The following is a 13056-nucleotide window of genomic DNA, read 5'->3' on the forward strand; positions in this document are numbered from 1 at the left end:
AAAAAAAAAAAAAAAAAAAAAAAAAAAAAAACTGAAATTCTATAGTAGTACAGTAATGTACAGTAGTACATTTTAACATTCTTCATATATGGTAAACTTCACTTTCTTTTTCGCTTGAGGCACTCAGTAGAATTTATCACGTGCATTGTAAATCTTTATTCCTGTTACAAGAGTGTCATTAAAGGACTCAGAATGCAACAAGTAGACATGCAGAAAATCAAATCCTTCTTCAACAGCCCAGGAGAGCTGGTTAACAAATGGTTTACCAATTCCTGAAATTGTATTTCTTAACAAAACTTTCAGGATATGACCAAAGTAAATGGCTCTGAACTTACCCATTCTTAAGAGCCAAGTGAACAAATGTACTAAACCTCATCATATACATGCTTCAAAATCTTTGGGAGGAATAAAAATTTCTTAAAGGAAAAAAAAAGGACATGTGAAAAACAAGTCCCAACAGAATTCACTGAGAATGCAGTTCATATAACTATGTTTGACTAACCCTAAGCCTCTATGGCTTTCTTTTTGGCCACGTGGGGCGGCTTGCAGGATCTTAGTTCCCTGACCAGGGATCAAACCTGGGCCCTCGGCATTGAAAGTGTGGAGTCCTAACCACTGGACCGCCAGGGAATTCCCTCGGTGGCTTATTTTAACATTTCATCTTGAAGACTTTTTCCCCCCTTTCCCTCCCCATTCCACAACTTTTCCCATGTCTCCTTCTCCTTGTCCTCCAAAATCAAAGGAAAAAAACCAAAAAACAAAAATCCCAAACACACACTCAGATGGCCTTTCATTATTTTTGTTCCTATAAGCAGAAGCTGACTATGGAATTCACATCTAAACGATGTAGAAGAGGACAAAAGGGAAAACCCACAGTTATGTTCAGGGAGCTGTCTTACTAATAACTCGACAAACTGTGAAAAAAATCTAAGTTAAAAAATTGGGTGGATTCATAGGAAGGAGCCTAATCCCTCCCACTGGTCATACCATAGCAATAATGATTCAACCCAGAATCTAAGCAGATCCTCTGTGGGACTGCATATAATTTACAGTCCTCAGATATCATTAACACAGATCTCAATGGAAACCAGGAAACGATTCTCTCAAAAAACAGATAATTAGGTTGAATAAACGATTTAGATATTCCATGTTTACCTAAGAACTTAACCTCCTTTAAAAAGAAACCAGTTCTTTCAAAAAGAGCTCTGGATCCTGTCTATGGTTAGAAAGTTTGAAAAATTCTCAGAACTTGAGACATGATTTTCTCTTCTGTCTCCTCTTATGAGCAGATGCCCCTTTTCAGGTGATTTTCAGGTTGTACTGGCAGGACTAAGTGAGAAATACGGCTCCAGAGCCCACTCAATTTGTCTGAGTCCATATGTTTGTAGGAGTTGGGTGTATCAGAGTTGGTGAACTTGACTTTGAGGAAATCCCTCACTTTTTCTTCAATTTCCTTTAGGCCTAGACTGGTTCCAAGTGTCTCCTCCTCTAACAAGACAGTTAGGACTAAGGCTACATCTTTGAAGGCTGCATTTTCATGATCACAATACTTATAGAAGATCAAAGTAGAGCCTGCAGGCAGTGACTCAAAGCGGTGGACCACAGCTGCATTCTGGCCATTTTGGAATCCGTTGCTCAGTTTCTCATCTACCTCTTTTTTGACGACATCACTGTCTTGAGTTGCTTTGCCCGTCCCATCAATCCGGATTGCAGGAACACTTCGGAAGGAAGAATAGGCATCAGCAATTTGTTCACTCAGACACTTGAGTGCTTCTTCAGCATCTTGGGCAGCAGTGAGCAGCAAGATAGCAGGCTGAGGCCGAGGGTGGGAGCTATTAAGATGTTTCTTCAGGAATGTTAGGCTCCTTTTCCACAGATTCTCATCTTGACCTTGGTACTTATTCATAAGTTGCTTCATCTGGTTCTGGAACTCTTGAACAGCAGTGGTTTCTGCTTCAGGAGTACGAGTGTACCAAAAACACCCAATGAGAAGAGCAGCTATCAGAACAGGGGGCCACAACCACTTCACCTTGACAAAAGATGCACTTTTGGGTTGTCCAGTCACTTCTGCTCAGGAAAAAAAGAAATGATAGGCACAAATATTATTTTCTTAGATTCAAGAGCAAGTGACTTTTAAAGCCAATATTAATCTTTATAAACATTAGATAGGAAGGAATTTAAAGAAGGGAGCTGATAATTTGCTTTCTTAAAGAAATAATTTAGCACATGTGTTTTAAGTTACTTGTATGAGTATGCATATGTCTCTTCAATGTCAAAATGATAAAGAGACTTAGAGGAAAAAGTAGAATTTAAGTATATGTAATGGCATGTGCAAGTCAGAAAGAATACAATTTATAAAGCAAAACTATTATTACTACTGCTAATATTTGGGAGGTAAACAATATTAAAAGACACTTTACAAAATAGTTTTAAATTTAGAAACTAACATGGATTATTATCCAAGGTGGAATGTTTATGTATATAAAGGAATAAAGAAAAGGATGCATTATAAGTGAAATCTTCCATATAACAGCTAGCTGTCCCTTTAATTGCACTGATGCCTATCTTTTGCTGTATGCAAGTTAACACTGGTAAGCCTTAGTTTGCAACTCATTCCTAATTATTACTGGCAATGATGATATGAATTTACATTTACCTAGTGCTTTTCAGTTTAAGCACTTTCTCATATACCACATCATTTAATAATTTAATATGACAGCAACAGTATTTTTACACTTTCTATTTATTGACTGCTTTAGACTAATAATTGGACCATGGACCCTCTAGAGCAACAGTTCTCAAAGTGTGGCTGGTGGGGTATCTCAAGATCTCTTCAAGGGGGTCCTTGAGGTTAAAACTATTCTCCCGACTCTAAGATCTTATTTGCCTTTTTCCTCCATATTGACATCTGCACTGATGGTGTAAAAAGCCATGGTAGGAAAAATAACTGATGCTTTAGATGAATCACAGGGAGTAGCACCAAACTAGGACTGTCTTTGTATTCTTCATGGCCATGTATTCCAGGTTATCAGTTTCACTTAAGAACATCCTTCATGAAGCATTTAAAAGAATTTATCTTATTAGAACTCAACCTTGAGTAGAAATCTTAACGTTCTATGTGAAGAAATGGGACATATATATAAAGCACTTCTGCTACATAGAACAGTATATGGCTGTCTCAAAGAAAAGAACTTTGTGCAACTGAGTTGTCAGCTGAAATAGTGCTTTTTTCATAGAATTTTTACTTGAAAAGACAAGTGACAAACTGGTTAGTCAGACTTTCATATTTGGGACACTTTTCCTGGAAAACGAACACTGTGAGCCTGTTGTTTTCAAGAAAACAACTGACTGGGACTTCCCTGGTGGTTCAGTGGTTAAGAATCCGCCTGCCAATGCAGGGGACGCGGGTTCAATCCCTGGTCTGGGAAGATCCCACATGCCATGGAGCAACTAAGCCTGTGCGCCACAACTACTGAGCCTGCGCTCCAGAGCCCGCGAGCCACAACTACTGAAGCCCGCGTGCCACAACGACTGAAGCCTGCGCACCTAGAGCCCATTCTCTGCAACAAAGAGAAGCCACCGCAATGAGAAGCCTGCGCACTGCAATGAAGAGTAGCTCCTGCTCACCGCAACTAGAGAAAGCCTGTGCGCAGCAAAGAAGACCCAATGCAGCCAAAAATAAATTAATAAATAAATTAACCCCCCCCCAAAATCCCCAATATATTTTAACAGTTTGAATACAGAAGCAGAATGAAACTCCAGCTCCATTTTATTAAGCCAGGCATTAGAGATCAGAGAAAATACAAAGCAATCTACCACACTCCTTACTAAATTATTTAAAAATAACTAACAAACATTAAAAATTTTTTTTTACAATTTTAATCTCTAGGTAAATATGGACAGGTATAACTCATATATATATATTTTTAAGTCTCTTTTTAAAAAAGATCTCTGGGGTTCTTATTAATTTTGCTAGTGGAAAGTGGTATTGAGACCAAAGAATCTGAGAATCACTGTTATTTTCTTAGTACTCTTTCAAGATAATAAAAAGGCTTAAAGAACTAAAGAAACTTGCCCCGAGGCTATACAGAAGGTAAGTGGTCCAAACTAATTCAAATTCAGGTCTGTGAACTCTAAAAAACTATGGTATCCCCATTATGTCATGCTATGTGCATCTTTCTTTTGACAACAAGGTTCACTTGGTTAACAGTGTTAGTTGCTTTACTTGTTAACTTTCACTTTTGGTCTTATGGATAATAAAGTAAAGGGGAAAGCCAGATGTTTTTTTCACAGAGTTTGTCCTTAAAGACTTTTACTGCTGGTAAAATATATACTTTTTCTTTTGAAGTACTTAAAATATAATTCTTCAAATAGCATGAAGTTCTTTGGTGTCAAAAATTTAAAAATCATTATGTTCACCAATTTTAGAGACTCATTTAATGAAAGCTGAGAAGACAAACTTACGTTGGCTGGAGGTTGATGGAGATTGGTTTCCAAGCTCTGATTTCTGAACACCGTCATCTAATGATAGGAGTAATAAAGACTATCAATTTATGTTTCATAATTTCAGTATTTCCAACAGAAAAAGAAAATACAAATTTCACCAAGAGAAAATAAGGAAGAGATCTGTCAGAAACAGAAGAAAAAGCAGAAGATTCAAGTGTCTATTAGACTGACAGCTGCTTGAGACACAAGTTGGATTTCTTTCATAATTAATATAATGGTCGAGTACAAAGCATACTCTTAACACATTAGTTTTGTGAGAAAGCCTTGAAGAACTTGACCCAAATTATTTAATGGGAGTGGTGAAACTTCTGGGACAAAGTTAAGAGGACAAAGAAAATAAGCACAACTATAATAAAAGGAAACAAATAATACCATCTGAAAAATTGCCATATATCGAACGCTTGCCTGGTGATGATGCTGTAAAGAGGGAAAGAAGGACAAAATATGATTATGGATTACTGAGCTCTCTGGATAAGGGGTTTTAAGGTAAAACTCAATCTTAATCTTCACTAATTTCTACCTCAAACTGATTCAAATACGTCCTCTGGTGCTTCTGACCATTTCAAATATCAGTAATATTTTAGAAATTACACTGAAAAACTTTTCACCATTTCTGGTAATAGACAAGTAATTGTTTTAGCTTTGTGGTTAAACAACAGATTTCAAAAATAATTTTCCCACAACTCCATCAAATCTCTATTTCCATCATACTTTAGAAAACAACTGAAAAGCTCTTTCCTTTTCCTCTCCGTCCTCCTTGGCATAGCCATCTAAGAGACAGGAAATGGAACGACAGAGTTCAGGAAGGGAAGAGGCTGAGTTACTCACTTGTATGATCTACATTACCAATACTGTCATCTAGCACTTGCCTGGAGTTTTATAACTTTATGTGTATAAGTGATCTTCCTAGTATTTATCAACAGTTTTCATTTGAGAAACACTGGACTAAACTGGAGGAATAAAATTAGCATTGCTAATTTATTTATTTTATATATATTTTTACAGAAATAGTCTTATTTCTGGTCATATGACAAAAAACCTCAAATGAAACAAAATGACATCAACCTTAACTCTAAAGGCATATTCTTTTGCAATTACTAGGTTAGTCTAGGAAATGGCATCATTTAGGAGCTTCAAAGTTAGGTAACCAAAGTTAAAAGTGTCTTACTGAAAAAACAAAAATTTCCATCAGATAATGTTTATCTTAAATACCTCATTCCATGGTTGCAAAGATCAAATGAGATAATATATGAAAATGCTGTGAAGTGCATGATGATATTAATAATGGAGAATAGCTAAATAATAGTTATTATGAAACATATGTAACATTCATATAACTCATAAGAACATAAAATTAAGAAAACAAAATTAACACAAACAAAATTAAGAAAAACTCCCATTTACAACAGCATCAAAAGAATAAAATATTTAGGAATAAGATTAACCAAGGAGGTAAAAGAATTATACACTGAAACCTCTAAAACACTGATGAAAGGAATTAAAGCAGACATAAGTAAATGGAAAGACATCCCATGGTCATGGAATGGAGAATTAATATTCTTAAAATGTCCATACTACCGAAAGCAATCTACAGGTTCAGTGCAATCTGTATCAAAATTCCAATGGCATTTTTTACAGAAACAGAAAACAATCCTAAAATTCATATGGAACCACGAAAGACCCCAAATTTGAAAGGCCAAAACAACTTTGAGTAAGAAGAACAAAACTGGAGGCATCACACTTTCTGATTTCAAAATATATCACAAAGCTAGAATAATCAAAACATTATGGTACTGCCATAAATACAGACATATAGACCAATGCAAGAGAATAGAAAGTCAGAAATAAACCCATGAAGATATAGTCAACTGATCCTCAACAAGGGTGTCAAGACTACACAATAGCAAAATGATAGTCTCTTCAGTAAATGGTACTGGGGAAACTGGATATCCACATACAAAGAATGAAATTGGACCCTTATACCATACACAAAAATCGACTCAAAATGGATTAAAGACTTAAGTTAAGAATTGAAACAATAAAACTCCCAGAAGAAACATGGGGAAAAAGCTTCTTGAAGTTGGCATTGACAATGATTTCTTGGATATAACAACAAAAGCACGGACAACAAAAGTAAGTTTGATGGGATTACATCAAACTTAAAAGGCACATGACTTATGTGATCAAAATCACAATGAGAAATCACCTCACATTATCAAATGTATTGTGGCTATTTTTGAAAAAACAAAGGTGCAAGGTATGTGGAGAGGATGTGGAGGAAAGAGAATCCCTGTACACTGTTGGTGGGAATATAAATTGGTGCAGTCACTATGGAAAAGAATTATGGAGGTTCCCCAAAAGGTTAAAAATGGACTACCATATGATCCGGCAATCCCACTTTTGGATATATATCCAAAGGAACTGAAATTGCGATCTTGGAGAGATATCTGCACACCCATGTTCACTGCAGTAATATTCACAATAGCCAAAACAGGGAAGCAAACTAAATGTCCATTGACAAATTAATGGATAAAGAAAATGTGATGTATTTATACATATATATGTATACACACACATACACACACAATGGAATTATTATTCAGCTTTAAAAAAGAAGGAAATCTTGCCACTCTGGACAACATGGAGAACATTATCCTAATGAAATAAGTCAGATAAAGATATGCAAATACTTCATAATATCATTTATGTGAGGAACCTAGTCAAATTCATAGAAACCATAGGTGGTTTCCAGGGCCTGGGGGAGGGGGAAATCAGGAGATATCAGTCAAAGGGTACACAGTTTCAGTTAAATGAGATGAAAAAATCCTAGAAATCTACTGTAGAGCATAGTACCTATATTTATTGTCCTGTATATTAAAAATTTGCTACGAGGGTAGATCTTAAGTGTTCTTATCACACACATAATAATAAATAAAGAGGGTGGGAGAAAACTTTTGGAGGTGATGGATATGTTCACGGCATAGACTATGGTGATGGTTTCACAGGTATATACTTATCTCCAAACTCATCAAGTTGTATACAGTAAATATGTAAGTTGTATACATTAAATGCATGTCAATCACAGATGAATTGATAAAGAAGATGTGGTATATATATAATCAATGGAATATTAACCATAAAAGAGAATGAAATAATGCCATTTGCAGCAACACGGATGGACCTAGAGATTATCATACTAAGCGAAGTAAGTCAGAGAAAGACAAATACCATATGACATCACTCATATGTGGATTCTAAAATATGACATAAATGAACATATCTATGAAAGAGAAACAGACTCACAGACACAGAGAACACACTTGTGGTTGCCAAGAAGGTGGGGGTAGGGGAGGAATGGACTGGGAGTTTGGGATCAGCAGATGCAAACTATTTTATATAGGATGGATAAACAACAAGGTCCTATTGTATAGTACAGGGAACTATATTCAATATCCTGTGACAACCCATAATGGAAAAGAATATGAAAAATAATATATATATGAATAACTGAATCGCTTTGCCATACAACAGAAATTAACACAACATTGTAAATCAACTGTACTTTAACAAAATATTTTAAAAACCAAAATGAATGTATGTCGATCATACTTCAATAAAATAGTTTAACCTACAGTTAAAGAGTATGTGAAACAATTTAGAAAATAAATCCATCAAGATAATGTTTATCTTGAATACTTTAATCCATGGTTGCAAAGATCAAATGAGACAATACATAAAAATGTTAAGTGCTCTTCTATGATGATTTTAATGATATAGAATAGATAAGTAACAGTTATTATATACCATATGAAATATTTATATAATTTGAAGAACTCAAACTTAGTAGGGTATATATACTGCTGAGGCAACACACTGTCTAAAAGGTAAACTTTATCGTTATTAAAAATATTTTTAGAGACAGTAATAAAAATTCCATTAAAAAAGATCTTTTTAAAAAGATAAAGCTCAGAGTTTTTCTAGTATGAAGAGTATGGTAACAATCAATCACTCTATAAAGTCAAAAGCAGAGGGCATGAATCTTTCATAGTTATTACTACTGATTATTACACAATATATTGTTAACAATAAATAAGCATTAATTATTTATGTGGTACATTTAGACTTAAAAAACTGTGTTCACATATATAATAAGCTCATTAGAATAACCTAGTTATAGGCACTATTGTCCCAACTTTAAAATTAAGAAAGCTGAGGTTCACAAAGTTTAAGAGACTTTACCAAGATGACTCAATTAGTAAGTAGAAGATCTGGGACTGGAATCCAATAGCTCTAACTCCAAACTCTCCTCTTTTCTCTACACCACTTTTAGAGACAGGTTCCAAAGCATGTATATTAATGAAGCACAGACTCAGAGGCCCCACTGTTTTATCATCTGGGACACAGCAAAAGTATAGACAGTGGTTCTATCTTTCCCCAAAGATCTGGATACAGGCAGAAACCTGAACTGGGACCTGTCTACCCAGAGAACTGGTACTAACATAGGGTGATAATGATCTGAAATCCAGGTTCTTGAACACCCAAATCTAAAAATGAATTTATTTTCTCACTGAAGCAGGCAGAAGTGTATAGTTAAGACAAAAAGATACGAAACTTGGAATGCCAAGGAAAAGTTTTTTTCAAATGATGTTAGATTGAAGAGAAATCTATAAGGCTGTTTGGAAATCACTGCAATCTTCTACTCTGATTGAAAATTCTTTCTTCTTATATTAAAGTCCTTCTGTGGTCAAAAATCTAAAAAAATTTGTTACCTGCACCCGAATGTGCAAATTTCTGCTATATAGTTTCTCTTTAACTCTGGAAGTCCTGTATATATGGTAGATGGCTATCAACCAGTATACAACTATTTAAGCCATAACAAATATACAAACTTAAGACAAAACAGGAATACAGAGAAAACACTATAAATGAGCTATCAATTTAGCAACCATAAAGATCTATTTCTGCATTCCAGCTAGACCTTCAATATAATTATTTTCCCTTCTGCATTGCATTTGTACAGTGTCTTAACAGAGGACAATGCAAACATTTTTTGACAACAATATGTACTACACTTCACTTTTCTGGAAGTAATTTATCTGCTATTAGTTACCCAGAATATATAGTTAAGAACTAATAACATCATAAAACTCTGAGCTTTTCATAGTATATACACTTAAACTCATGCAGTTTTGCTTCCAAGAGTAATTCTTAGATCTTCAGAATGTTTTAATTTTTTTTTTTTTTTTTTGCGGTACGCGGGCCTCTCACTGTTGTGGCCTCTCCCATTGCGGAGCACAGGCTCCGGACGCGCAGGCTCAGCGGCCATGGCTCACGGGCCCAGCCTCTCCGAGGCATGTGGGATCCTCCCGGACCGTGGCACGAACCCATGTGCCCTGCATCGTCAGGTGGACGCTCAATCGCTGCGCCACCAGGGAAGCCCCAGAATGTTTTAATTTTTGATACTGGTTATAACCATAATCTTAAAAAGCTGAATTAATATTTGGTTTCCTAACTATAATAGGTCAAGAACAAATTTTAAGAGGAAATGGTCTTCTAATAGCAAGTATATACAGCAATAAGAAATGACAGCCAGGGAATTCCCTGGCGGTCCATTGGTTAGGACCCTACGCTCTCACTGCTGAGGGCCCTGGTTCGATCCCTGGTTGGGGAACTAAGATCCCACAACCTGCGAAGCATGGCCAAAAAAAAAAATAACAGCCAACAATAAGGCGAGGGCAAAAAGTTATTTCAGTTTTAGACTGCTGAAGAACTCACTTACGTGTACGGTAATACTTCACTGCTGGGGAAAAAATGAATTGCAACCATTACTACTTTACTGATAGAAAAACAAAGCCACAGAGGTTATCTTGTCCAATTACAGTTAGTTATTTCGTGAGCAAGAGCTATATGATGGGGATTTTTATATTATCTAAATAAAAGTAAGGGACACCTGGATGACCTCGAGACCTACCGTGGCTACATGAGTAAGGAAGGGATAGAGGTTAAAGGTCACTTAAGGCATGGCATGGATTTTTTTATACAGTCAGGGTTTAATGTGTACACACTGCTATAGAAATTATGATAGACACTGAATTCAAAGTATGTTTTATCGCACCTATTTATTTCTTAAATATTTCTTAAATTCTATGACATTTAATCCATCCTAAACACAAACATGAAAATACAATTTGAGGATTTCAGCATTTATAACTTAAAATAGTGGGTATGCAAAGCTGCTCTAAGTTGTTATTTATACAACGGTAAACAAGTGTTAAAAATAAAAACAGGCACTATCAAAAGATTAGAATTTCATTTTCATGTGCAGATTGTACTGCTGCTAGACAGAACTGACAACTTGTCAAGTACACACCTATCATCCACTGGTTTTCTCACACCATGATTCTACACTCTACACCCAGTCCATCTCCTGCCAGTCCAAGTAGATGGAAATAACTAAACTAGCAATCATAAATGTCCTTTATTAATGAGATCACAAGCAACCCAAATGCTTATCTGATGAACTAAACAGTTTTATATGTTAAATAGTCAAAAAAACAGCAAATAAACTATTACTTCAATAACAGGTAGTAATTTAAAAATTTCTTCAATAACAGGTAGAGATTTACCAACTTACTTTGCATCCTAGTCCTCATTCTTGTGGTTTGTTCAACCCATTCCTGAGGATTTTTTTGATATCCCGAGCCTGAGACAAATATATATATCAAGATATCATTTCACATACTTTGAAAATGTATACTATACCTCAGTGTTATAAGGTAAATTTATCAGAAAGGCAAAACAAATTTGGCGAGGAAAACAACCAAAGCAATAGGTTCAAAAGTAAAAGATAATGTCAAAGGATCACATCAGTGAGGATGAATTACTTCCCACAGCAAAAAAGGCAGCAAATAAATACATAATCTCCTAATAGACAAAACTATGTACAAGTCCTTTGCTATGGTCTATGACTGCATTTATTAACACTTGAACTTCATTAACACTTTGGTGTTAATTAACAAGAAAAAGGTTAACCATTTACTTTTGTAAATAAATTATTTTCAGTAAGGCAGTCCTAAACACATTTCTACATCACAGAGTACCAATATTACATAGAGTATCAATTTGTGGTTGATTAAAAGGCAAAGAGGGTAAAATGACTTTGAATTCTATTCAAATTTTTGCTGGCTAGTAAGACTGGGTTGATTGATAAAAGAATAGACAACCAACCACTTACTTAGCACTAATGGTTGCTTATCAAAAGCTGTGAAGTCTCGACCTGAAACAGAAAACAGAGATAAAGTCATAGAAAATAAAGAACAGAAATAAAAACAATGAAGATGTTGCATAAACATTTTACTTGTTTACTACTGACACCAAAAACAAAAACAAAAAAAATCAAACCTTTCTTTCATCAGTCCCAAACATATACAATATATATGTATTTTCCCTTTTCTAAACTTCAAAATGTTCAGTAATTGGATAATAAGAAGCCAGCTTTAAGAGCAACGCCATCAAAATAAAAGCTAAATGTACTGAATGCTTACCAGGTACCAAGTATAATTTTATCAACTCTCACACTTTATGTGGTAGATACTATTATTCCTATTTTACAAATAAGTAAACTGAAATTGATAATTTTCCCCAAGATTACATATGTAAAAAGTAGTAGGACTGAGATATAAACCCAGGCAGTTCATATATAACGGTATATACTATATAAGCAAATTTGTGAACACTGCAAAGTAGTTATGCAGTGCAAGATGCTCCTTCATGTTTTGGGATGGTATTTAAGGACAACTATAAAATGATACAATGGGATAATTAGAAAATGTTATTACAAACAATTATAACATGGTAAATTTGCAAATCTGCCCTGAAGAAACAAGTTACTTCTAGTTACTGATACAAGTACCAATATAAATTTATGTTCAACTTATTTTCTGACTAAAAATGCAGTATGTGCTGGCTGTAACAGAAATACACCATTCTAGAAATGCATAACCTAAAAATTCATTAATATCTATTAAGTGCCTATTACATGCAAAACATTGTAGGAAAACCGTGGTGAATAAGACAGATGTATATTCCAGATTTGTTTTCAGTCTACACTAACAAAGAACTTTTTAAAAAACTAGACACACTTTTCTGTATTGTCTTTCATTGACACTGTGAAGTAATTTTTTAAAAACACCTTTGCTTTAGGGCTGCATCTTAGAATCAGTGATATGACACAGTTTAACTGGATGGTTTTCTTTCTCAGTAATACATAAAAGCAATGGCATTTTAGATTCAAGGAAATATATACCTAATTGTATACAAACAACTCATTTTCCATAACTGAAAAGTATACCATTGCATAAGTATAGCATAATTAATATAGGGACACACATTTCAGAGTTTCCAAAGATCAAAGGTTTAGAAAAACAAAGGGCAAACATATAAGATAATCCAGGGAGTAATTTTCCATAAATGACTGATTTTTGTTTCACCTGCTTTTGTTTTGTCTCAGTTTTAATTCCAAACCCAGAACCTACTAAAAAAAAAAAAAAA

At 34.8% G+C, this 13056-nt stretch overlaps 1 protein-coding gene across 1 annotated transcript in view; it reads right to left on the bottom strand.

Annotated features, from left to right (window-relative positions):
* Window positions 1–1092: 1092 nt before the first annotated feature.
* Window positions 1093–13056, bottom strand: part of TOR1AIP1 (torsin 1A interacting protein 1) — a 52618-nt gene continuing 40654 nt past the window's right edge. Inside the window, exons 7-10 of the mRNA XM_007448518.1 lie at window positions 11741–11782; window positions 11141–11209; window positions 4465–4521; window positions 1093–2067 (exon numbers count right to left, since the gene is read on the bottom strand). Coding sequence (XP_007448580.1) covers window positions 1280–2067; window positions 4465–4521; window positions 11141–11209; window positions 11741–11782 — 956 coding nt within the window. The 3' untranslated portion in view covers window positions 1093–1279. The remainder of the gene's footprint in view (window positions 2068–4464; window positions 4522–11140; window positions 11210–11740; window positions 11783–13056) is intronic.

This window comes from Lipotes vexillifer, unplaced genomic scaffold, assembly GCF_000442215.2.
Source record: "Lipotes vexillifer unplaced genomic scaffold, Lipotes_vexillifer_v1.1 scaffold76, whole genome shotgun sequence".
Lineage (NCBI taxonomy): Eukaryota > Metazoa > Chordata > Mammalia > Artiodactyla > Lipotidae > Lipotes > Lipotes vexillifer.